Genomic DNA, 25917 nt, shown 5'->3' on the forward strand with positions numbered 1-25917 from the left:
GCTAAAAATAGAAAGTGGGAGTGTGGATTACAATTTGGGGAGTGTGGATTTCACATCCCTTTTACTAAATATGAATACAATTAATGTTGCAAATTTACAAGGGCCCATCCCTGTGTCAGACTGTTGGGTATAAGAATTCATTTTTTGACATTTTCTGTTTTACTTTTGTAATGATTATAATTAATATTTTATGGTGGCTATCTTCATTCTACAGGGGTTGATCTCATTCGTCAAGGCTGGAGTAGAAAGGGCCCAAATGTATTACAAGAGGGTTATGGGTCGGCCGCTGTCTTGCCTGAGCAAGGCATATATCTAGCAGCATCTGTATACCGGCCCGTTATTCAGGTTTTAGATTTGTTCCTTCTACTTTGGCCCACAGTTCAGAATATGCTCTGAATCATATTCTTTTGTCCAATCTACCATCTCTCTGGTTTTCTTTTCTGACTTTATGTGCTTACAGTTTACAGATAAGGTTGCTTCTATGCTTCCTAAAAAGTATTCCCAGCTAAGGTCAGCCTCAAAACCATATTGCTCTTTCTTCTTTAGTGCATGTATTAACTTTCAAGTTAGCATGCAGTGGTATTTTCAGATTTATAGTTCTTTTCCCTATCAGATATTGTTGCTTTCCATGAGAAGTTATATTGAAAAGCAAATTAAAACAATTCAGGATAATCACCATCTTATATAATGAACCCCCGCTGTAATATTTTGGATGGAAGTGTGCTTTGGACCGAAAAAGAGTGAGAATTTTATCTGTTGGTTCCCTACTTTTCTATATTGGACGCTTAAACACAGAAGCAAAAGCATGTATGACCAAAATTTGTCCTTCTTGGTCAGAACTGAGAACTGGTAGAAAAAAATAGAAGCAAACAAATTCCCAAAATACAGTATAAGTAATCTGATCATACGGATTTACATAATATTATTGCACATAGGTTTCGCTACGTCTCAAATTTATCTGATCCATTACCTAGGTTCTTTCTGTTTGAAGTTGGTAGTGCTTAGCTTTTCTAATGTTATCAGTTTGATTTGATATTCTCCACAGCTGAATTGGCTCACCTTCTTTGGTCATCTTTCATTCTCTTTCCTAGTCATGGATTTGGATGTTACAATTCCTCTCTTTCATTTGCTTTATTAATACCAACTTCTGGACCTGCAGTAATGATGGTCTGCTGGCTTTTGTGGAGAACTTTGTGAAGGACCATTTCTTACCAACGATGTTTGTAGACTACAGAAAAGGCGTACAACAAGCTATATCAAGCAAGTTCTATAACTAATTACTCTGACATGACTTATTTCTTTCATTAACTTGCATCAGAACGCAATGTTTATTTATTTACTTATTATTGTAACTATATTTTTATAAGCAACCTATTTGGAATATGTGCATACAACAACAGAATACAAGTCATCAAAGGATAAACTTACCCCAAAAACAAAACATATCACCATAATAGAAAAATTAGTGGGCCAGATAGTTGTGAAGGACAAGTAATGGATAGGCTTTTAACTTCCCAGACATTTTTTTAATCAGCTTAACGAAATAAAATTATAATTACTCTTAATCTTTAATTTTTTTTAATAAACTCTTAATATTTATAAAAACACCTGCATTGTATTTAATTTTGACATGTTGTAACCTGTTCTATATGTTGAGGAGCATCTCAGTGCTTTTCAATTCTGAAACTGAAAAAGAACATAAAAAATCAAAGACCAAAGGAATGATGAGTATGACGGTCTTTGAGAAACAAGGCTCTTGGGATCTTTTGCAATTAATTTCTGATCTTTTGGAAATATTCTTATAGGTCCGGCTGCATTCCGACCAAGAGCTCATGCTGCTGCCTCTTATACTCCTTCAATTGAGAAGGGTCGGCCCGTCTTACAGGGACTTCTGGCAATAGATTTTCTAGCAAAAGAGGCAAGTATTAGCGTTTGCTTCTGATATATAGGTCTTGGTATCAGTCAACTTACTATTTTCCTGGAGAGTAAAACGTTGATTCTCTGCTCCAACCTGGATGATTTGTTTACCTAATGCTTGACTCATTCACTCTAGGTGCTTGGTTGGGCACAAGCTATGCCTAAATTTGCTGGTGACCTTGCAAAGTACGTTCAAACTTTTCTGGAGCGAACCTATGAAAGATGCCGGACCTCATACATGGAGGCAAGGATACCCTTTAAATGCCTTTTCTATTGACTTGAGACACCATTATATTTTTCCATAGCGATAAATATTTTCTCCCTCATTGTTTTCTGCCTATGTTGTTTAGATTTTATGGAAATCTTAAAATCTTATGTTCTTCTGGATAAATAGTTGCTTCTTTCTTTTTTTTTGGCTCCATGGGCCAGGAAATGTAGAGCTCAAACATACTGCATAAAGATAATTAAAAATTTAAAATGAATCATATCTCACAAATGTGATCCAAACACTGTATTACCCGGTTGCCTGTCATACCCTTATATATAGCTGTCAACACTTATGAATTTATGTGCCTCCTGTTATGAGTTCTTGCTTTATTTTTTCAAAATCAGTACCTCTGACAAATACTACTAAGGATGGGTATTCGCTAGATATGGCACATCACAACCATGAAAGTGCTTCCATTAATAATTCTACTCACATTCTGGTACTTCTTCAGGCTGTTCTGGAGAAGCAGAGTTACATGCTTATTGGCAGATACGATATCGAGCAATTGATGCGACTTGATCCTGCGAGTGCATATTTACCAAATGCATTTGGGCAGTCAAACATGGAAACCCATGCTTCCGATGGTGAAAATTATGAGGTTGAACTTGAACTGAGTGAGTTATTGTTGAACTTGCGGCCTATTAAGCAGGTATCCTTCTACTTAAGTGATTGCATGTTCACTCCCTTTGTTCTTTTTCTTAGTTGAATATGTCGGACTTTAACTTGTCTGCATGTTTTGTTAGTAGTGAGGTTGTGAATGAAGTACTGATAATTTCCTTTGATATTAAGATTATGAATTGACGCTGTAGTTTTAACCGTTTCAAAGGATAATCTGATTCGTGATGACAACAAGCTGATATTGCTGGCTTCGCTCAGTGATTCATTGGAGTATGTTGCAGAGTCTATTGAAAGGCAAGTTCTCTCATCTGATTGCAGTCCTGAATTAATTCTGAATTGATTTGGGTTAGCAAGAACCTTGTTAGTTTAAGAAAGAGAAGAATCATGCAGCTACTTTTCTGAGCTGTATGCTAAAGGAATCGTTAGATAGTTCTTTCTTCCCTACACAATGGAAATATACCAAAAACTTACTTTGTCCTTGTGGATACAAACAAACTGTTTGCAGAAGTTTGAGCTTTCACCCATTCTTGCATGGAGTTCTTGGTAGTATAGTAAACAGGTTCTCAAAAGTATGCCTTAAATCAGAACTTTGGTATGGTCTTATATAAAAAAACAAAAGAGATATATTATAAAATATAATCATAGTAGAAATTAAAGAAAAAATATTGCCCTGCAAAAGCCACCAAGATTCTGGCCACAACATGCATGCTCAATTTCCAATAGCAGTTTTCCCTGCTTAACCATTTCATGTATCACCGACTAATTAGTTGCTGACGACAACATGTATGATTAATAATATTTAAGTTCCACTTCACCAAAAAAAATAAAAATTAAGTTCCTGAAATATTAACAAAGATCCTGAAATAATAATAAATGATAGTAATAATAAAGAAAATTTATTTTAAAGGTTACTAAATATTTAAGTTCGGTGGTTGACCTTCTTCTTTACTCCTTTCAGAATAGTTAGCGTACAAAGTCATGTCTTTGTAACTCTTCTCTATCCCATATGTATCATTTTATAGGTAGTTTCACAATTTTTTTTTTCTGTACACTACCATTTCAGAAGCTCATTTATTTTTTGTATTTCTATTTGGTATCGATATGGGAATTCGTGAGTATTTATCATTGGTGTTTTATATCACTTCGATAGCAATTTATGATAGCTTAAAAGGGTTCATAATTTCCGTGCATTTTATAGGCTTGGAGAAACAACTTTTAACGCTCCAAATCAAATAGAAGGTACTGGCCAGAACCGTCACAGACGAACAAGTAGTGCTCCTGCTAGGGACCTGGCATCTTTTGTAGATGAGTATAGAAAATTGGCAATTGACTGCCTGAAGGTCTTACGTATTGAGATGCAATTGGAGACGATTTTCCATATGCAGGTACGTGGGATGTAGATTCAGTTGGGGGGTTTGTGATTGATTGTAACATTATCTGACCGAAAGTTGTGATGTAAATAGGAAATGACAAACAGGGAATATATGGAAGACCAGGATGCTGAAGAGCCAGATGACTTCATTATTTCATTGACTGCACAGGTTAGTACATTTGTTCCAGTATTCGGCAGATTGGCGCACTGCAAATATGTTGTGGCCCTACTGTAGGACCTATATGAAATATCAACTTTCCAATAAATTGTACTATTTCTCTTGGATGCTTAGTGCAAATTACTTCTTCGTCGTCTGTTTGTTTTTTCTGCTTTGGGTCTTTTTGACCCCGTTTTTAACCACACAAAAAAAGTTACTTCTTTGTCTACTTTTGAATTGTATATAGTCAACCTAAGGTCATCTCCAATTGTCATAGTCTAAAATAAGCCCACGGTTCAAATCATCATCAGAAAGTACTATTCATCCAAATAGTAATGTTTATAATTTGCCCATTTCCAATGGTTTGGGTAAATGATAGACTTGCCCATGCAAACAGTACTATTCATCAAACTTGTTTGTTGATTCCTCATCTTAACTTGCACGTGGTGGGTCCTTCTCCATCCCCCTTGTGATCTACAAGAATATCTAAATGCAGACCAGGCTGTGGACTTTAGACCTGCAAAATGGTTCCTTTTTTTTGTAATAGTTGGATATTCCTTTTTTTGCAATATTCCTGTGTGTTTTAGACCTGCAAAATGGTTCCTTTTTTTTTGTAATAGTTGGATATTCCTTTTTTTTTGCAATATTCCTGTGTGTAATGTATGCCGCAGGTAAAAGAAGATATTACCAGTTGTTGTGAGTGCCACATGCTTTCAAGTCCTTACATATTGTCTGTTTCTCTATCCTTAGATAACGCGTAGGGATGAGGAGATGGCACCTTTTGTTTCAGCACTGAAGCGGAATTACATATTTGGTGGGATTTGTAGCGTTGCAGCAAATGCCTCCGTCAGGGTTCGTACTTTGTATACAATCTTTTTGTTAAATTACCAGTTAGTTTCGGGTGTATGTATGTTTTCCTGTATTTAAGTGTATTTTGTATATTGTAGTATTTAATTTATTTCTCTTGTTCACTTGTGATATACGCAATCTTAACAGGCTTTGGCTGATATGAAATGCATAAATCTTTTTGGGGTTCAGCAGATATGTCGGAATTCAATTGCACTAGAACAGGTAAGTTATTATCTTATACATCATTTGGTAGACTCGGTGCTATCCTGGTTGCTAGATTTTCTTATGCTGGCTCCAACAATTAGATCTTGTCTTAAAAGTTGAATGAAAAAAAAAAGATTCTGTAGGACATACACTAGCTAAATCCTCATGATGAGGCATTGGTAGACTAATTGACCTCAGTGATGAACTGCATGTTAGTTTGTTTCTCATACTGTTCACAATGCCAATAGAAATGCACTTCTCCACTGCATGATAAAATACTGGCCGCGGCCAGCTAGTCCTGTCCTTTTGGCAGTGTGCACCCTCTACCTGATCTTGCTGGCATTTGGCATCCTCTTGAGGATTGACATTGAGCAAGTTGGATTATTTTAATTATTTGTTTATTTTTTATAACTGGTCATCCCTTACTTGAAGTCAGGACTATGCCACTAGAGTGACTAGACCAATTTTTGACCTAATTGTCATTTTTATACGTCAGTCCATAAATTCTTACCCCATATTCTTAAAAGAGTTTAAGATCAGGTATTCTGAGTTTGATTTTTAACTTCAGCAATGATTAAACCTTTCAATCATTTTCATTGGCATCGCAGGCACTGGCTGCTATCCCAGCAATTAACAGTGAAGGTGTACAACAGAGACTGGATCATGTCCGAACGTACTATGAGCTTCTAAACATGCCGTTTGAGGTGAGTCATTTGAATTAAAGTTTTCTTTGTATTGTGTGAAACTTCTATGTTTCCAACAGAGATCATTAATAATATCATCCACCTTTCTGCAGGCCCTACTTGCCTTCATCACGGAGCATGAGCACTTGTTTACAGCTGCCGAGTTAGTCATCTCTGCTATCTATATATCACAGCTAGAGTAGTTTTAGTAGCTGCTAAATAACATGTTTGATTCCTATATATCACAGCCAGTGTAGTTTTAGTAGCTGCCAAATAACATGTTTGATCCCCTGACAGGTATGCAAATCTCATTAAGGTCCAGGTACCTGGTAGGGAGATTCCAGCAGATGCAAAAGATCGTGTATCGGAGATTCTATCTCGTTAGTATTTCCAATCAAGATTTTGGATTTATTATTTGTTCATCAAGATTGATTTGGGGAGAAAAGGGTCAACGCAGTTTCTTGTGTTGGCCATTATTTCTGAAAACTGCGGGAGCAGCAAACGCAGTTGCGAAAGCAAATTTTGTGGAAGTTGCCACTCAGCGTGTTGTGGCAAGTTTTTTGTGGTACTGTTACTGAGGAGGGCAAAATTGATCTTTCGGTTTCTATGATTTGTTGATGTGCAGTAACAATTCTTTTGTGTATCTGTGTCCCATTGTGCAAAGCTCTCTTCTATGATTAAAAGAACCTGAAAGCCAATGTAAATTTTTGTGGTGGTGAATAATTTGTAAATCAGTTGTATTGATTTTAAAGAGAAGTGAGCGGAGTTGGATCATAGTCTAGTTCATATTACAACTCCATTCATTTTTTGTCGAATGGCACTTTCAAATCTCCATGAGAAATATTTTAGTGGACTGAAATCATGATACATTATAAATCTCCATTATGGACTACAATCACTACATTACAACCGTCTAAAACCAGAGAATGAAACAGGATTCTCCTGGACATGCACGAGCTAATTACCCTTGCGAGTAATTGAAGAAGTCAGGCAAGTTCACGTTAAAAAAAGTGATGAACTGGGAAGCATAACCATCTTGTGAGTTCATGGCAGAACTACATTGACAAAAAAAAAAAAAAAAAGAAAAATAGCAGTGCACCACTCTTAGGAATGGTCACAGCAAACCAATTTGGTGAAAAACCGGCCGCCGCCGGCCAGCTATTCACAAGTCCTGTCCCTTCGGCACTACCCACCGTTACCTCTTGCTGGTTCTGCTGGCGTTTGCTCATTTTTATCATCTTATTTCGTCTTCGAATCGGAATCATTATTCATGATCGATAACTTCCCATATACTGTATATATAAGGAGGGACATGTAGATCACTGAACTACAATCTTACAAGTTCGTGAGATTTTCTGTTCTATATATGTGCCAGTGAAAATGCTATATAAATGACCTTATATAAATGAGCCTTGCAATTTCTAACGTTAGAGAAGCCTAGCGGATAGCTCATCTTTCCGTTTACCCCCTTTCAAAAGAAGTATCAAGATATATCAACAGAAAATGATATGAAGCTGGGAATAGAAACAGCAAAGCAAAAGCCAACTAGCCCTCTCAAAGAAAATAGAAACTACAGAAAAGAAAGCTAGGAATACGAATCCATAGAAGAAACAGATACAGATTAATCGTGAGAAAGAAGAAGAAGCTAGGTAGATACCTGACTAAGAAAGAAAGGTAAAAACAAAAAAACAAAAAAAAGAGAGAAGCTAACTAAAGCAAGCAGTTGGGTCTTGAACTGGTCAAAAAAATATAAAGACCAGAGTTCTTAAGCTCAAAGATTGTAGATAAAAAGCAAAAGGAACAGCACATATGTAGTAAAATACTTGATTATTCTGGATTATGATCTTTAATTTCCTTTTGTTTCTTCTATTTTTTCTTTTTCTTTTTCGGCAATGCCTACCGACCTTTAATTTCTTGGTCTGTTGTATCGTGTTTGCTACTATACTTGCTTATTTAGATTCCGGTCTCCATATCTTAGCTCTAACAAGTAGCAAGTCCAGACTCCATAACCAGAGTTCTCAGTTCTATATTTCAGTTGCTGCTTAGATCGACTGTTTAAACATTTCGGAAAATTCGACCCCTGAACTTACTAAAACTAATCAAGGTATGCATGCTTGTCACAAATTACTCTTATCTTCTTAGTTTTGGAATTTTTTTGTCTTAACTAAAATATTTTCATTGTTGAACGTAGATTCCTGAAAATAATGTAGCTTAATTATTAATTTCCAAGTCATGCAGCCTGATTATGGAATCTATGTACATTTAAACTCGTTAAAATTAATTTTAATTACCCTTAATGAACTAGCTAGCCTAGTACTCATTATAAAATAGTTTAGGGCTATATAGTTTGGGACTATTTGTGTGTGCTGAATTAATTAGACACTGGTTGCTTGATAAACAGGGACATAAAAATCAGAAATGGATGAGCAGCTTAAACACTTCAGTCATGAGCATCCCTTGATGTACAAGGAAGAGTCGCCACCGAAAAATGAAGCATCGGGTGAACCAGTTTCATGCTCCGCCTGTGGCGAGCCAGTGCTTGGTCCTAACTACAGTTGTAATCAATGTTCCGACGAATTCATCATCCTCCACAAGCCATGCGCTCAGCTAGGCAGAGAGATCCAGCACCCGATGCACAATCACCCACTTACTATTCTCACAAGGGACGCCAGACAATATGAAGAGTTTTTGTGTGATATTTGTCATGCACTATCCTACGGAAAATCTTACTCTTGTTCCAAATGTGGATTTAATCTTGACCTGAAATGTGCTGCCGGTTTGACCAACATAGTTTGTATAGAACACTTCAGCCACCAGCATTTACTGCGTTTCATTGAAAATCCATCTCAGGCTAAGCGTGGTTCACCAGCTCTCTGCATTGGGTGTCTAGAGCCGGTGCTTGGTCCTAGTTACTATTGTGATCGGGCAATGACATATTCAACATGCTCCGTTTTCCTGCATAAATCATGTGCAGAGTTACCTCTTGAGATCCAACACCCAATGCACCGCCAACACTCGCTTATTCTCAACCTGAATCGAGCAAGAGATCATCAATGTGATGCCTGTGACAAAGACTGTGGCCGCAGATTCAATTACAGTTGTTTCCAATGTGGTTTCAACCTCGACCTCAGATGTGCTTCCGAAGAAGGCTACAAACATTTCAGTCATCAGCATCCATTAATGTTCAAGAAGGGGGGAGGAAACGATAAGAGGAAAGGATATACTGTTCCTCTAGTTGTTTGCGATGGGTGTCACGACCCAATACTTGGCCCTCGTTACACTTGCATCAATAGGTACCGACGTCGCAGATGCAGCTTCAATCTCCACAAGTCATGTGCAGACTTACCCGGTGAGATCCAGCACCCACTGCACCGTCAACATTCACTTTTTCTTCTCAATACAATTCAAGATATCAGAATTCGCTGCTTGTGTAATGCATGCAACAAGGTTTGCCGATACCGCTACAATTGTTCTGTATGTGATTTCAACCTTCACCTGAAATGTGCCTCCAAATGGCAAAACATCCTTGATGACTCTCACCAGCATCAGTACATTGTCCCACCCATGGAAATGATCGACCTCCAAATCAATTGTCACATTTGTGGTGACTACTGGACTGGCAGCAGAGTCTTTTACACCTGTAGCATCTGCCAGCTCTTGGTCCATGAGGAATGTGCTTCATTACCAAGCGACACCAAAATTCCCGGGCACCAACACCGCCTCAAGCTAACCTGGTTCCTTCAAGAAATTTACCCCAAGGAAGAATTTTGTAAAATCTGCTCTACAAATATTGGCAAGTCTCCTACCGTATATTATTGCCAGGAATGTTGCGAATATGTTGCCCACCCTACATGCATCACAGTTGAGTACTTCCAGAAAGAAGAAAACCAAGGCAGAAGCCTTGGTCCTATTAAAAAAAAAGACAGAAGCCTTGACATTAATCACATTACTGAAGGTGATGATTACGAGTCTGATGATGCTGAGGAGATCAGACACTTCAGTCATCAACATCTTTTAGTCTCTAAAGATTATCATCACGAGGTTAAGGATGACAGGCTACTTACTTGTCAGGGTTGTGTTCGACCCATCACTGAAGACTTCTACAGCTGCACTAAACAAGAAGAAGAGTCTTGCCAGTTCTATCTACACAAAATATGTGCTCGGTTACCGGAAAAGATGCTTCTCCCTTTGCTTCACCAACACCAGTTTACACTCCACTCCCAGGCTCCTTCTATTGACGGCGTGTTTCAGTGTTCTATGTGTGGTATCTTTCACCATGGATTTGTCTACAGTTGTGATAAATGTGCTTTGCAAACTGGCGGAAACCTTCTCCTCGACAGTGAGTGCATTATGTATTGGGAGAACAGGGATCTTAAACATGAGTCTCATGCTCACCGCCTCCTCCTCGACATGAATTGGGAGGAGGACATCTGTTGCAGGGGTTGCGGTTCCAAAATATTTTTCTGCTTCAGTTGTAAGAGATGCAATTTTCATCTTTGCATAGCCTGTGTTAGATTACCTCTTACTGGTACGCATCGATACGACAAGCATGTTCTAAAGCTCACCTATGCTAGTAGAATTGAAGACGAAGTTGTAGGTTACTACTGTGAGATATGTGAAGGGAAAAGGGATCCAGCACATTGGTTCTACTGGTGCAAAGATTGCAACTTTGACTGTCATCCTCATTGCATCATAGGGAGGTATCCCCGAGTTAAGTTGGGGAGCACTTACAAGCACAACGATCATGTCCAACACCAAGTCACTCTTGTTAGCAAGTGGAAGAGCCCCATTCGGGGCGATAAGAGGGACAACATTCTTCCTTGTGAGAGGTGCCATGAACTTTGCCAAGGATTAGTATTTGAATGCAGAGAATGCAATATCAATTTCCATCGAGATGGATGTTGTGGAGCTACAGATTCAGCAAGTTCTAGCAGGTCACCTCAGATCGAAGAGCTAAGTTAATGTCCCTGAATTTCCTAGTTGATTCATTCTTATTTTCTACGTTCATTGTTGTATGAGATTGAGGTCATTATTTGGAGAAGGTGATGACACATACTACCACCTTTTTTATTTTCTTTTTGCTTTTTTTGTAATGACACAGAATATTGTATGAGATTGTATGTCGTTCGTCTGTTTTCTTTCTTGCAATTTTCCTGCTATACAATGGAAAAGTATTTTATTGGCATTTCCAAGTACACAAACGTTATTCAAGATAGCAAATAGTTATCTTTTATTCCTAAGAAAAGTTCTCTAGGTTTCTCTCTAGGGTTTTTACAACTTTAGGTATGTCTTGCGTTTCAATGAGGAAGATGAGCGAAATCAGGTGGTGGAGGGTGGTCCATGGTTTCACGGTAAAACCATGTTTGCCCTAGCCTATGATGGTCGCACTGCTGCTGCAGAGGTTCCGATCCGGTCTATTCCGGTTTGGGTGGAGGTCTTCAGTCTTCCGCCAATTCTGACGACGACCAAGGAAACCTTGTACATGGTTTGTGCTACGCTTGGAAAGAGTGTTCACCATGATAACCATAATTTGCTGTCCGGTGCGCGTGCTAGGGTTCGGATCGAGCACGGCCTCGACTCTCCGGTGAAACAAGCATACCCCCGATGCGGTTTGATTTCGGCGAAGGTAAAGATCTGACCTCCGTCTTGCTTACTTTCAAGTATATGCGTGTGTATGGTTATTGAAGGACCTGTGGTATGATTGAACACCCGGCGGGTGGCTGTCTGGGGCCGCCAGACATGTCGGCGGCTGTTCTGTGTAGTGGAGGAGGTTCCGGTGCAAACCAAAACCCTAACCGTAGCCTAGGGCTTTTGGTTTTCCTGGAACCCCATTCCGGCCCCCCGGCCATTCTTAGAGCAATTGAAAAACGTCAGTGAAGTTCACCATAAAAGAAGTAACAAATTGGGAAGCACACTTGTCTTTTGTGTTCATGCTAGAACTACATTGACAAGGCCAATAGAAATGCACTGAACCACTCCTACGGAAAGGGTCACGGAAAACCTATTTGGTTAAAACCTGCCGCCCGCCAGCTATTCACAAGTCTAGTCCTTTGGCAGTGCCCACCGTTACCTAGCTGGTTTTGCTGGTTTAACATGGAGCAACAGTAAGTTGTAACGTAGCTTTTAATCTTGCTAGTTTGTATTATCCTATTTCGTCTTCGATTTGGAATCATGAATCATGATCGATAACTTCCCATATAGAAGGGATATGTAGAATTGTAGATCACTTGACCACAATCTTACGAGTTCGTAAGATTTTTCTATTCTATATGTATGGGTGCCAGTGGAAATGCTATATATATGACCTCATGATTTAGAGGCAACTGAGAGAAGCCTACGGATAGCTCATCTTTCCGTTTACCCCCTTTGATAAGAAGTATCAAGATTTATCAATAGAAAATGATATAAAGCTAGGAATAGAAACTGCAAAGCAAAAGCCAATTAGACCTGTCAAAGAAAATAGAAACTATAGAAAAGAAGCTAGTACGAATCCATAAGAGATATAGATATAGATTAATAATCGTGAGAAAGAAAGAAGAAAGTAGATACTAGATACCTGAGTAAGAAAGAAAGGATAACAAAAAAAAAAGAAGAGAGAGAGAGACAGACAAGAGAGAGAGAGAGAGAAGCTAACCAAAGCAAGCAGTGTCTTGAACTGGTCAAAAAATATAAAGAGTAGAGTTTCTTAAGCTCAGTGATTGTAGATAATAAGCAAAAGAAACAGCACCCATGTAGTAAAACACTTCATTATTCTGGATTCTGATCTTTAATATCCTTTTGTTTCTTTGAAGGTATAAGGATAATTGGCAATCCTTTATCCTACAAAACACCTTGAAATATTGGCATCTGAACAAGAACAAGTGTCACTAACATCGCTTATGGTTTCAGGTAAAACATGCATTTGCATATCACTGTTTTTCACAGAGGTTATCAGCTTCGCTTGCTATCCTTGTACTGAGTCTTTTGTTGTCCTGATTTTCAAAGAACTTGTTATATTAGTTAATTAGGTCTTTGTTGATTTTCAAATTCAAATGGACAACTGTGTTGGTGGGAAGTGCCTTGGCGCTCAAACCAGTCTAAGGGTTGAGATCTTTTGTTATGTCAACCCGTGACCAAATGGTTTGATGCTCAAGGCTCCAGCTTGGTTTTTATGATACATTATCCAATACAAAGCTGGTCCCTGTGTGATTCAAAGACCAGTCGCTATCGGCTGTGTCAAGGTCCACTAATGGATTGAGTAAGAGGGTTTGAAACCTCTTTGCTCCCTGTTTTGAATCGTTCATGTTTTAGGAAAGGTATCTTTGTCTTATTAAGGTTGCTTGTGTCAACTCTCCATTTGGTTACATCACTTTCAGTATGGGAGCCAAACACTTCAATCCAAACCTTTATGAAACATGTTGAGGTCAGCTTGCATCATCTTTGATGCCTTGTCTGCCTATATATATTTATAGCTTTGGCTTTGCTCAATGGTTGTTGAAAACTGTCTTATTGGGTTTTCTTTGTTGAGTCTAGTTTTTAGCTTGCATTGTTCATGCTGCTCTAAGTCTTCTTCGTGACTGTAAACCTTAGAGCTTGAACTCAAAACTTCTTTCATCAACTCATATCATGTTGCATACCATGAGGGATGTGTAGTGCAACCAACCTAAGAAGCGTTCAAGGTTGAATCTGCTAGTGGTTAGCTGAATTCATGAACAAGGCTTCTAAAAGTGTTCCATGTTGTAAGAGCTTAGAAACAAGAGAGGGAATAGGTCTAGACTAGTTTGGGACTAGGAAGGATAGCATTGTGGTAATGTATCACTAGAACTATTATTCTTGTAAGAAGTTACTTCAACTTAGAGAAAAAATTTTGTCTCTCAAGAGTTAGAGACACGCAGTTTTTCTCTCTGCATTCAGGGTTTCTGCGAGTAAAAAAATATCCTTATGTTGTTTCTTTATTTGCTGCAATTTACTTTCTGCAAACTTGTATCCTGTGAATCTGGGATAGCACAAGTAATTGCTATCGGCGATTACAGAAATTAACGAAAATTCAAAAAAACCTATTCATCCCCCTGCCCCCCCGGACCTTTATTCTTCTTTTTTTCTTTTTTCTTTTTCAGCAATACGTATCGACCTTTAATTTCTTGGTCTGTTGTATCGTGTTTGCTACTATACTTCCTTATATAGATTCCGGCCTCCATATATACCTTAGCTTTAACAAATAGCAAGTCCAGACTCTCCATAACCAGAGTTCTAGAGCTATATATGGTATGGACCCTATTATTTCAGTCGCTGCATAGATCGACTGATTGAACATTTCGGAAAATCCGATCCCTGAACTAGAACTAAGGTATGCATGCTTGTCATAAATCACTCTTATCTTTTTTGTTTTGGAAATTCTTTTTCTTAACTAAAATATTGTCATTGTTGAACCTTGAACTTTTATCTACCTGAAATTATTGTAGCTTAATTATTAATTTCCAAGTCATGTAGCCTGATTATGCAATGTATGTTCATATAAACTAGTTTTAAACTTTTAGTTAATAGACTAGTACTCATAGTAAACTAGTTTAGGGTGCTGAAATAATTAGATACTGATTGAATGCTGATAAACAGAGACAAAAGAACCAGAAATGGATGATGATCAGCTAAAACACTTCAGTCATGAGCATCCCTTGGCATTCAAGGAAGAGGCGCCACCGAAAAATGAAGCATCAGGTCAACCAGTTTTATGCTCTGCCTGTGGGGAGCCAGTGCTTGGTTCTTACTACAGTTGCAATCAATGTTCCAACGAATTCATTCTCCACAAGCCATGCGCGCAGCTAGGCAGAGAGATCCAGCACCCGATGCACGAACACACACTTACTATTCTCACAAAGGATTCCAGACCATACAGATCCTATATTTGTGATATGTGTGGAGCAGCATCCCGTGCCGAATCTTACTCTTGTTATGAGTGTGAATTTGATCTTGACTTCAAATGTGCTGCCGACAGAGATTGTATAAAACATTTCAGTCACAAGCATTTGTTGAAGTTTATTGAAAAGCCACATGATGATGGTTCACCAGTTTTTTGTATTGGGTGTTTAGAGCCAGTGCTTGGTCCTTGTTACACTTGCAAACTGAGTTTGGAGATGGAGAGGAATAGAAGCTGCTCCCTTTTTCTGCATAAATCATGTGCAGAGTTACGTCGTGAGATCCAGCATCCGATGCATCACCAACACGCGCTCACTCTTAACCTAAATGCAGCAAGAGAATACTACTGCGTTGCATGTGACCAAGAATGTAGTCGCAAATTCAGTTATAGTTGTTTCAAATGTGACTTCAACCTAGACCCCAAATGTGCATCTGAGGAAGGCTACAAACATTTCAGTCACGAGCATCCATTAATGTTCAAGAAGCAAGGAACCACAAAAAGAGAGTCTGATCATTTAGTTATTTGCGATGCATGCCAGGTTCCAGTATTTGGTCCTAGTTACACTTGCATCAATATAAATCGTCGTCGCAGATGCAGCTTCAATCTCCATAAGTCATGTGCAGATTTACGTCTTGAGATCCAGCACCCGGTGCACCGTCAACATCGGCTTTCTCTTCTCAATACAATTGAGAATATCAAAGTTCGTTGCTTTTGCAATGCCTGCAATCAACCTTGCAGATACCGCTACAGCTGTACCATTTGCGACTTCAACCTTGACCTCAAATGTGCCTCAAATTGGCAAAACATTATTGACAATGACTCTCACCAACATCAGTTCATAGTCCCCCGGAAGGAATTGGCCGAGCTCCACCTTAACTGCGACGTCTGTGGGGAGTACTGGAGTGGCGTCATGATCTACATTTGTAGCATCTGCCAACTCTTGGTCCATGAAGAATGTGCTTCAGTTCCACACTACACCAACATACCCGGGCACCAACACGGCCTCAAGCTAACCTGGTTCCTTGAAGACATTTACCCCAAGGACCAGGTCTGTAACATCTGCTCTACGAATATTAATAACTGTCGTACTGTATATTATTGTCAGGAATGTGGAAGCTATGTTGCACACACTACATGCATATTTCTGAAAGAAGAAACCCAAAGCAGAACCATTATTATTGATGATGATTATGACTCTGATGATGATTGGATGATCACACACTTCAGTCATCACCATCTTTTATATGATGATCGTCGGCAGGTTAAGGCTGACAGAATGATTACCTGTGAGGGTTGCTTTCGACCCATCACTAAAGAATTTTACAGCGGTATTGAGTCTTGCCACTTTTATCTCCACAAAACATGTGCTCGATTACCAAAAAAGATGCTTCTCCCTTTGCTTCACCAACACCAGTTTACACTCCACTCCCAGGCTCCTTCTATTGACGGCGTGTTTCAGTGTTCTATGTGTGGTATCTTTCACCATGGATTTGTCTACAGTTGTGATAAATGTGCTTTGCAAACTGGCGGAAACCTTCTCCTCGACAGTGAGTGCATTATGTATTGGGAGAACAGGGATCTTAAACATGAGTCTCATGCTCACCGCCTCCTCCTCGACATGAATTGGGAGGAGGACATCTGTTGCAGGGGTTGCGGTTCCAAAATATTTTTCTGCTTCAGTTGTAAGAGATGCAATTTTCATCTTTGCATAGCCTGTGTTAGATTACCTCTTACTGGTACGCATCGATACGACAAGCATGTTCTAAAGCTCACCTATGCTAGCAGAATTGAAGACGAAGTTGTAGGTTACTACTGTGAGATATGTGAAGGGGAAAGGGATCCAGCACATTGGTTCTACTGGTGCAAAGATTGCAACTTTGACTGTCATCCTCATTGCATCATAGGGAGGTATCCCCGAGTTAAGTTGGAGAGCACTTACAAGCACGTCGATCATGTCCAACACAAAGTCACTCTTGTTAGCAAGTGGAAGAGCCCCATTCGGGGCGATAAGAGAGACAACATTCTTCCTTGTGAGAAGTGCAGTGAACTTTGCCAAGGATTGGTGTTTGAATGCAAAGAGTGCAATATAAATTTCCATAGAGATGGATGTTGTAAAACTACAGATTCGGCGGCAAGTTCTCGTCGGTCTCCTCAGATAAAAGAGATAAGTTAAAATGTCCCCTGATTTTCTACATTCAATGTTGTTGTATGAGTTTTCATTATTTGGAGAAGGTGATGAAGCGTTCTGCCACCTTTTGTTTTCTTTTGGCTTTCTATGTCATGATTGAATATTGTATGAGATTGTTGATTTGTTTTCTTGCAATTTTCCTGCTATACAATGGAGTTGAGTCCAAAAAGTGAGTTTCAGATTTTGAGAACTCAGATGACCAATTAACAAAAGCTACATAGGGTGCAATCTGTACGTCTTTCTATTCCGCATGGATCTCAGTCTGAAATTTTGGACTCGATCTCAACGTCTTCTTTGCTAAATTTCGTATATCTTCCCTACTGGATTCAGCCGATATCCGTACAAGCTCTTTCAGCCCTCCACTGAATATGAAATCGTTTGCATTGTCCTCTGCATCAAGTAAAAACAGCATGACTGATTAGAGAAGGGATTTGAACCTACTAGATCATACGTCAGATTGAATTACAACTGTCCTGAATAATCTCAAAAGTGCAATCCAAAACTAACTCAAGCTCGGGAGATGGGTGGGTTACCGTTTTGTGCTAAATGGCAGAGAGCAAGCTCAATATGGCGTTTGGTTGAAGACGAGGTAGTACTGGAGTTGCTAATTAACCAAGTAAGGGCACCATCTTCGAGCAAAAGGGAGTGACCTTTCCTATGTCCTGCATATGTTAAGCTTTTTAGACATTCAAAGCACATACGACACACTACATTGGATCCATTGGTAAACAAAGACAACTTATACCAACCTTGAATAGTTCCGCGAGATTCACACTTCGCAAAATTGGCCATTCCTCTAGCAACTTGCGCAATAACGTCACTACTCCCTGACCTTGCCATTTCCAAGAGCGCCTTAATGCCTCCATCTTCTTTCAGCATCATGTGTAATCTTTCTGTATGTAACAAAACTTGGACTTCAAAAACAGGTTTATAAAACTTGGCATTTGTTAATACTTACTAAAGCACTATTCTTTCTATGTACACAACCCACTCAAACTTGAAGCCATATATTGAAGCTAGTTAGTAATATAGCAACCGGGTTCAAGAAAAGATACTTAAATTTACAGTTCTATTCTGCAAAAGTCTAAAATAATCAGAGAACTACCATTTCCACATAAATTAGCGAGTGCTCCAGCAACCATTCTAAGAGTTTGTGGATCATTTGTCTTCGATGCTGTCCCTGCTAGTAGCTGAGCTCCACCCTTGCTCATAATTAAGCCTTGATTTACCTCTGATGAAGTCCAAATGTAAACCGGGAATAAGTTAACCATATTAAAATACCACAACATAAAAGGAAAACTCTTTTCTTTTTTTTTGAAGGTTATCAACATACATGCAGTTATGTAGTAGCAACAAGCATTTAAGTTCACTATTTTCTTGAAATTGATTGGCGTTATCTCAAGCATGCTAGTCAAAAACAAAGATGTTGGACCGCAATCAAGGTCAATAGAACACGATGGAAAGCAGCAGAGAAGTATAATATCTGTAGTCTATATGTGCACAGAATCAAGATTACCATTCATCGCCAGATTGGCTATTGCTCCAGAAGCCACTCGAAGAATAGTTGTATTTTGTGAGGATTGCAACAGCATAAGCAAAGCATCTAGACCGCCTTCCTCCATGATCTTTTCCTGATTCATATCTGAACATACAAAAAAATCGTAATTAGTGCGACCCGCATGATAGCTGTCGCATTGAAAGAAGAATATTAGCAATGTAACTATTGCCTAAGATCATATATTGCTAAAAATATTATGGTAGCAGGTGCATGATCAAATCTAGTAGAAATATAAAATATATGAGCTGTTTCTAATCTTTGATACCGAAACATGTAGAATTTATTTTACTGCAGACTAGACCAATGAAGAAAAGGATGTTCTGTTCTCCATGCAACTCCTTGGAACAGGATGAAAAGTATGCAGCATACCCTTCTTGAACTCTATGTCTTCAGTAACTGAGCTCCCAAGGTACTAAACTGTGTTCAACAACCACATTGGCCCAGCTGAATCTTACAAACATTTCTATCTCTCATCTCTACATACTTTCAGTTACAGCAACTACAAGAAAATGTGTACCTTCAGCTGCAAGATTGGCTACCATCTTCACAGCATGGGTTTGGACATCTAGATCTTCAGATGTCATCAGTTGTACGATCTTCTGAAGCCCAACTGAAGGTATGAAGAAAAGTAACTTGTCAGCCGAATATCTCAGCAACCGAAAATGGAATAGATAAATAAAGGTCTGCAGTCCAGACATTTTGTTGGCTTTAGTAGTTTAGTATATATGAAAACTTGCCTTCTTCACATATTTTTGCAATTGTGGCCCTCTGACTAGAAGGTGTCTCCCTATGGCTAGATAGCGACTCCCTTGATGGATTTGAATTGTGTAAACCCATTGGGTTCCCCAAAGTAGAAGATCCTTTATATATATTTTCCTTCATATATGATTTCTTGTCCTGGAATGTTGTGAATTAAGATCACATATAGTAATGATGAACACATTATTTGAAAATGCATAAACTTACCTCAAAATCATCTTCTTTCTCTGGTACATCCTTCTTATGCATGACCAGCTCATTCTCTAAAGTTTTCCTCTTCTTCTCTTCCGCTAGAAGTCTTTGCTTCACATCTTGAAGTTCTTCATCTAGTCTAGCCTGAACAGTTAATATTTAATGAATCACTTGGTATCTTTAACTTGAACTGAAACCAAACTCTTATGATCTAGACTAAACTTTTTGCTTTGAAGGAGGAAAAGGAATTTAAAACTACACTAATTGCATTCCATATGTTAAGAATACCTTCTCTGCTGATAGATCAGAGTAGTCTGATTTCAAGGACTGAAACTCGTTCAGAGTTAATTCGTGCAGCTGCTTCATGTCTTGTAACTTCACTTTTAGTTCATCAATCTCCTTCTTCCCCTGATTAAAAAAAAAGAAACAAAGAAAAAGAAATAGAGAACAGATACATATATAAATATATTGGAAATTCTGACAACCAAATAACAGAGTCTATGTAATCATTTTCAGACCATTTAGATTATCAGCAGTAACTAAACAGCCCAACGGCAGCTGTATAAATTATTTCCTAGTTCAGTTCAAGTATTAATACAAATAAAGTATTTAAAAACATATTCCTTGGTACTGAAAGAAGTTGCAAAGAAATGTAAATTCAATCAAGTCCTGAATGCACGGAAAACTTTTGTTTTCTGAAACAGCTTTAAATCAGGAAAACAGAATGCTTATTTCACTTGTGATTGATATTCATTAAATGACTTCACAGAGGCTTGAAAATAAAACTACAATCAAAGAACTGAAAACGATAAGCATATGGATCCATAGTCCTAAAAGTTAAAAGGAGTAAACAAAAAAAAAAATTGTAGCCATGCTTTAGTTAAAAAAAATGATGTATACAATGAACTTTGACATTCTTAAAATGTATGAGGGAAACCTGAGTTTCCAAGGGAGATTGAATCTAAGTCCAGAAGGAGAGAGAAGAAAAGTTAAATGCCACCAGAAGCACATTGCACTGGTCAAAATCCATGATGGGCTCCTTCATTATGTTTCAAGGATAAATCTAACCTTCATTGAACTTTGTTGATGACGTAGCTTCTTCGCCAAATTAAATTGTTCATTTAAATCTTCACAACGGGAACACTCATCTTCCAATTGCTCCATTAGCTCGGCTATTTTCCTCTCATACATCTGAGTTGTGTCAGCAAGTGCCTTTTGATATGTAGAATGTTCCATCTCATGTCGCTACATAAGAAACAAAAATTACAGTCAGAAAAGCTTGAAGATTGAAATATTATAGATGAAACATGAAATCTCTTATTTGAGTAAGTATACATTAGAAGAAATCATATCTTAAGAATGTTGCATTAAAAATAGAAAACATAGCACACACGCACTTTCCTTTTATAAATACTAAATATGTTACCTGAATAGTCTTCTGACTGTCAGTCAGAAGCTTCCTCATGGCATCTAACTGATCCTCTTTGCTTCCAGAACAAGTATGCTCATCTTCAAGCTGCTTCATCAACTTTGCTATTTTCTCTTCATACATCTGAGTGGTATCAGCTAGTATTTTCTGGTACGTAGAACTTTCAACCTGGTGTTGCTACTAACAGTCAGAACATAAACATTAATATTCGGCTCATAAAGGTTAAAGTATTTGATACAAGATTCAGGGAATAAAGGTCTAAAGTTTAGAATCTTAATAAAGGAAATACCTTGCCCTGTTCTAAACTCATTTCAAGCTGTGCCACCTTATCATGCATTATATCATGGTGTTCTTTCTGATTGTTCAGTTCATATAAAAGATCTTTCATCTCCAGCTCTAAGCGAGTATTTTCCTTCTCTAAAACCTGCACACATGAAAAAGGTATCAAAAGAAGATTTAAACAAAAAAAAAACTAAAAGAAAAGAAAAACTATTAACAATTGATGGGCCAACCGGCTCAAATTTGACTTGTATAGAATCACACAACCCTCATCTGAAGACTACTGTCTCATGAACCAACGATAAACGGTTTATAGGACAGACAAGCTACCTCAGACCTTGTGATCAGATTCTCTTTGGCCTCAGCAAAAGAATGCTGAAACTCTGTCAGCCGTCTTTCCAATTCATATTTCTTACTGTCCCTCAACTTCAGTTGCCGTTCAAATTCTGCGGTGAGATTGTCTATTTGGTTCTCAAGCTTCCGACATTGGCTTTCATAATCAAATTCTTCTTTAAGTTTTACCGTGTTTACTATTTTCATTGCCTACAAAAAAGAAGAAACATTTAATTGTATAACCATCAACATCATTGAGCTAACTAACAAAATCGCATTAGCAATTGGAATGTTAAAAGAAACAAACCAAAATAGATATTTGATGACGCTCCCTTGATTGACATGGCAACTCAATTCAGACATATGTGAAAGTTAACATAAATTTTCCTTAAATTTTAGCCTTTTCTTTTCATCCCAGTTGCTTATATCCTTGGTATAGTCTATAAGAAAGCCACTGCATTAAATTTAAAGATAACTAGTTTAAGAATTGAATGCCGCATTTCCCTTGATTCTCATCTGCTATTATCCCTCCCTTGTCTCTCTTCTTTACTTGAAAATTTCTAGCTTAAATTTACAGACACTGTGCTTACTCCTGGACAAAGTGGTAACTGTTCTTAAAGCCAGACAACACCAACTAATTGAGCAGGTTATCATTGACAATATTTATCAGGAGTTTAGCACTACAAAATGGCCTCGACTCAGTGACTAAAGTGGAGGCACTGCTTATTTAAGTTCTAACATTTTAAACCCTAAACTCACATTACGCCACAAGATCCACTCTGCACCAATAGGAAAGAAAATATACCATCAAGAAAATCTAAGAAGATAATGATGCATACTGCTTGCCAACACTTATTGATAACAAACATATACTCATTAGTCAATGCAAACTAGTTTCATCAAATATATGAATCATCTTATTTGTACAATTATAGAAACTGAAAAATCAATACAAAAAGAGAGACAGAGAGACAGAGACAGAGAGACAGAGAGAGATAGAGAGACAGAGAGACAGAGAGGAAAGAGCAGGTACAGTTTCCAATATGGCTTACCCGTTGTCCAAACATTACTGTGCTACTGGTCTCTGCATAGTGCCGTGCTGATGGTCCGATTGTTATTATAAGTGATGTCCTCGCTGTACCTGTTTGGTCGATTATAAGAATGCAATTTCAGTAAGATAAAGATCTAGATAAAAAGAGAACGACATTGAAGCAAATATAGACTGTATATCTATACACCTACCATGAAAAAATATGTTATCCCATCACTGGTGTTTCATGAGAAAAGGAAAAGTTTTGCAGGAAGTCTACTGAATGACCAAATGATACACCAAACCAATATCTAAAGCCAAATACATATCAAATGAAACCAAGTCTAAGAGATGCAATATTCCAACTTCTACAGCATACTTGGATATTCAAAAATATGGAGAAGAATATAAATATATTGGGACAACCTCCAAATGAATCACGTAGCAACCTTGTAAGCTTGGAATCTCTGGTTGGGATATGTGGACTGTTTTCCGCCAATGCATTTATACATTTCCCAAGGGAAGTCAGTGAAAGATTAATAAATTTAGCCTCCTCCAGCAAGTGGCCCTCACTGCCTGCAACATGGGAAATTATTCATGAGAAGCAGGGATATTAGTGCCATCAAACCAACACAGCATATCAAAATGTTATGATCATTCCTACTGCATATTATAATTAAGAATGATAAATGTTATGATCATTCCTAGAATTTAGTTAACATATAGATTACGGTCACAAAGACAAGATACTGAAGAATCCAGAACAGCAACATCTCAAGTTTAAATACAAAGGATTATAACAAAGAAGCAGAAAAAAAAAATGACAATCATCTATAATCAATGGGGAGAAACGAGTGGTGGTCTGGTGGACAAGAAATCTTAAAGGATTAGTACAGGTGTGCAGTGTCAAGGACGCACCTGATTTATCAACTCTTTCGGATCCAGCAAGATCAACAATGAGCAACTTGCTTCTTCGTATTATAGGTAAGCCGTTTCTCAAGGCTTTCTCCTGAGAAATGATCTCATCTGTAGATTTTTCTTCCACAGATCTACGAATAAAAACCTGTAAAAATACACAATTAAATAGATGAATGAGTTCAGAACATCATTGTGCAAAATGTGAAATATCTACAAACATGAAAGCAAACATTAATCAATAAATTCAAATCCCACAACAGACCCACCATGAGAATGGCATGACTACGAGAAGATTCCGTGTTTAGATTTGTGTTGGCTGCATGCCGGTTTGCCTCACCAATTTGCAGAAGTTGTAAGAAATGATCAAGGTCTTTAATTCTTACTACTGAAGCACCAGGAAGTGAGACCTCACCGGTCTTGGGGTCCTCATGAATGGGAATGTTAGTTTTTTCTGGTGCAAGCAAATCTTGTATAGATTCCATGTACAGCTGGAGCAACAAAACAGATCTTAATGAAAAGAGCAATAATCCAGCATAATAGTAACACGAATACACTTTCAACTCATCATATCCAGGATTACCATAAATTCCAATAATTTTTAAAAGACTTGCAATGTTACTCTTTCATTTCGTACCTTTGGCAAACCAGCATTGCGAGTCAAGAAACAAAACATTGTGAATTAAAGTTTAACAAGGGGTATGAAGAAAACCATTCCGCAGTAGAATATGTAACCTTTGAAGATTAAAGTCTACAACTTTGAGCAATGACACGTTTGAACACCAAGTAAGTTGAACATCAGAACAAGCAAGAAATGCATAAATAAAAGTTATAACAAGGCTAAAACATAGTCATAGACTAACCCCACCTGCAAGTATGAAACTTCCACAGTATCAGACTCCGGAGCCGTACTCAAAATAATATCCTCCAAAGCTCTGACCATTATACCACGCTCCGATGCATCATCACAACCCATCCTGCCGAGTGTGTAAGTCTTCCCAGTACCCGTTTGACCATAAGCCATGACCGTCCCATTATATCCATTCAATACACTCTACAAAGCCAATGTACATAACTAAAATGACATCCAAACCTTCATACATGAACCAGAATCACAATAGAAACAAACAAACAAAAATCGAGAATTTACCTCAACTACAGGCTTTGCTACCACTTGGTAAACACGGTTCTGGGAGGCAGTCTCGGTAAAAATCTCATCAAATCTATAGGACTCTGACATCCAATTGTTTTTCCTCAGCTTTAACCGCTTCAACTACACACAACAGTGAAAACAAAATAAACAAAAAAGCAAAAAGAATGTGACTTTTTAGTTTCTTGCTAAAAATGCTTCAAATTATCAAGAATCAAAATTCACAAAAGCAGAGTAGAACAATCACCTCAGGCTGGACCTCAACACTGTCGCCGTAATCCGAATCGGAAACTCGATCCTCGTCATTTCTCGGCCGAACTCTAACAGCAACCCTCACTCTTCCAGCATCTGTATCAATCAAACAAAAATATCTCAAATTTAAAAAATAAAAAAAATATATAAAAAAAAAACTCCCAAATTATTTCAAATTCTTGGCCAAAACTGAATCAAAGCCAAAATCAACCTTGCTGGTGGAGCTCGGAATTGGAGTTCGGGAGCCGAGAGGTGGGAGTGACGGAGCGCCGTGAAGTCGCGGACGGCGGCGCCGGCTTGGAGCGGACTGACGACGACGTCGTTTGGCGTTGCTGCCTCTCGGACCTTCCGACTCCTCCGCCGTTGGACGGTGCTGCCGTTTGGGAAGATCTCAGCGACGAAGAAGCCATCGGTGAATCCGGATGCGGAGAATTTCAGGCGAAGAGAGAGAGAGAGAGAGATTGTGAGGGCGATTAGTTGTAGTAGTAATAGGAGTCATGAAAATGTGAGAGAGAGAGAGAGAGAGGGTAGAGGCCGGCACGATTGGAGAGAGAGAGAATGGGGATTAATAAAATGGTGTACCGAAGGAAGTGAAGAGAGAGGCTTCTGGTTCCCGCGTTGGGATATTGGTGTTTACGTTTTTGAGGGAGAGACGGCCGTTAGTATTGAAATCAATTTACTTTTTTCTCTTTTTTCTTTTTCAATGTAATGAATGCTGTAAAAAGCGTAAAACAACTTTCTTTTACCTTTCCGATGTCATTATTACCTTACTCATCTATTAAAAAATAATGTGAATGGTGTTTTTTTAGGGTGGTTGTCGGTCAAACTATTAGGATTGTCTGATCAAACGATGAAGAAAACAAATTTGCCA

General features: G+C 38.3%; 4 protein-coding genes across 4 annotated transcripts in view; 3 read left to right on the forward strand and 1 right to left on the reverse strand.

Moving 5' to 3' along the window:
* Positions 1 to 6972, forward strand: part of LOC101312000 (probable exocyst complex component 4-like) — a 15034-nt gene extending 8062 nt beyond the window's left edge. Inside the window, exons 13-26 of the mRNA XM_004307310.1 lie at positions 215 to 345; positions 461 to 510; positions 1160 to 1260; positions 1806 to 1918; positions 2054 to 2161; positions 2637 to 2834; positions 3012 to 3097; positions 4002 to 4188; positions 4267 to 4344; positions 5083 to 5184; positions 5329 to 5403; positions 5994 to 6089; positions 6182 to 6231; positions 6366 to 6972. Of these exons, the coding sequence (XP_004307358.1) occupies positions 215 to 345; positions 461 to 510; positions 1160 to 1260; positions 1806 to 1918; positions 2054 to 2161; positions 2637 to 2834; positions 3012 to 3097; positions 4002 to 4188; positions 4267 to 4344; positions 5083 to 5184; positions 5329 to 5403; positions 5994 to 6089; positions 6182 to 6231; positions 6366 to 6453 (1463 nt within the window). The 3' untranslated portion in view covers positions 6454 to 6972. The remainder of the gene's footprint in view (positions 1 to 214; positions 346 to 460; positions 511 to 1159; positions 1261 to 1805; positions 1919 to 2053; positions 2162 to 2636; positions 2835 to 3011; positions 3098 to 4001; positions 4189 to 4266; positions 4345 to 5082; positions 5185 to 5328; positions 5404 to 5993; positions 6090 to 6181; positions 6232 to 6365) is intronic.
* Positions 6973 to 8486: 1514 nt separating this feature from the next.
* LOC101313941 lies at positions 8487 to 11706 on the forward strand. Its single transcript, XM_004308719.1, has 2 exons — positions 8487 to 10897; positions 11352 to 11706. Exons 1-2 carry the CDS (start codon positions 8487 to 8489, stop codon positions 11704 to 11706), a joined length of 2766 nt encoding a protein of 921 aa, XP_004308767.1.
* A 2971-nt stretch (positions 11707 to 14677) lies between these two features.
* On the forward strand, positions 14678 to 17134 carry LOC101314233. The gene has a single exon (XM_004308720.1). The coding sequence runs from the start codon at positions 14678 to 14680 to the stop codon at positions 17132 to 17134; it is 2457 nt and encodes an 818-aa protein (XP_004308768.1).
* Positions 17135 to 17190: 56 nt separating this feature from the next.
* LOC101314520 (armadillo repeat-containing kinesin-like protein 1-like) lies at positions 17191 to 25456 on the reverse strand. Its single transcript, XM_004308721.1, has 21 exons — positions 25258 to 25456; positions 25042 to 25142; positions 24795 to 24917; positions 24513 to 24698; positions 23914 to 24135; positions 23648 to 23792; positions 23156 to 23305; positions 22752 to 22840; positions 21697 to 21909; positions 21377 to 21511; positions 21085 to 21264; positions 20727 to 20903; positions 19947 to 20066; positions 19674 to 19802; positions 19445 to 19604; positions 19225 to 19317; positions 18666 to 18791; positions 18255 to 18380; positions 17899 to 18042; positions 17683 to 17811; positions 17191 to 17539 (listed from the first exon to the last, which is right to left on the reverse strand). Exons 1-21 carry the CDS (start codon positions 25454 to 25456, stop codon positions 17391 to 17393), a joined length of 3096 nt encoding a protein of 1031 aa, XP_004308769.1. The 3' UTR covers positions 17191 to 17390.
* Positions 25457 to 25917: the final 461 nt, after the last annotated feature.

This window comes from Fragaria vesca, linkage group LG7 (genome assembly GCF_000184155.1).
Source record: "Fragaria vesca subsp. vesca linkage group LG7, FraVesHawaii_1.0, whole genome shotgun sequence".
Taxonomy (NCBI): Eukaryota; Viridiplantae; Streptophyta; class Magnoliopsida; order Rosales; family Rosaceae; genus Fragaria; species Fragaria vesca.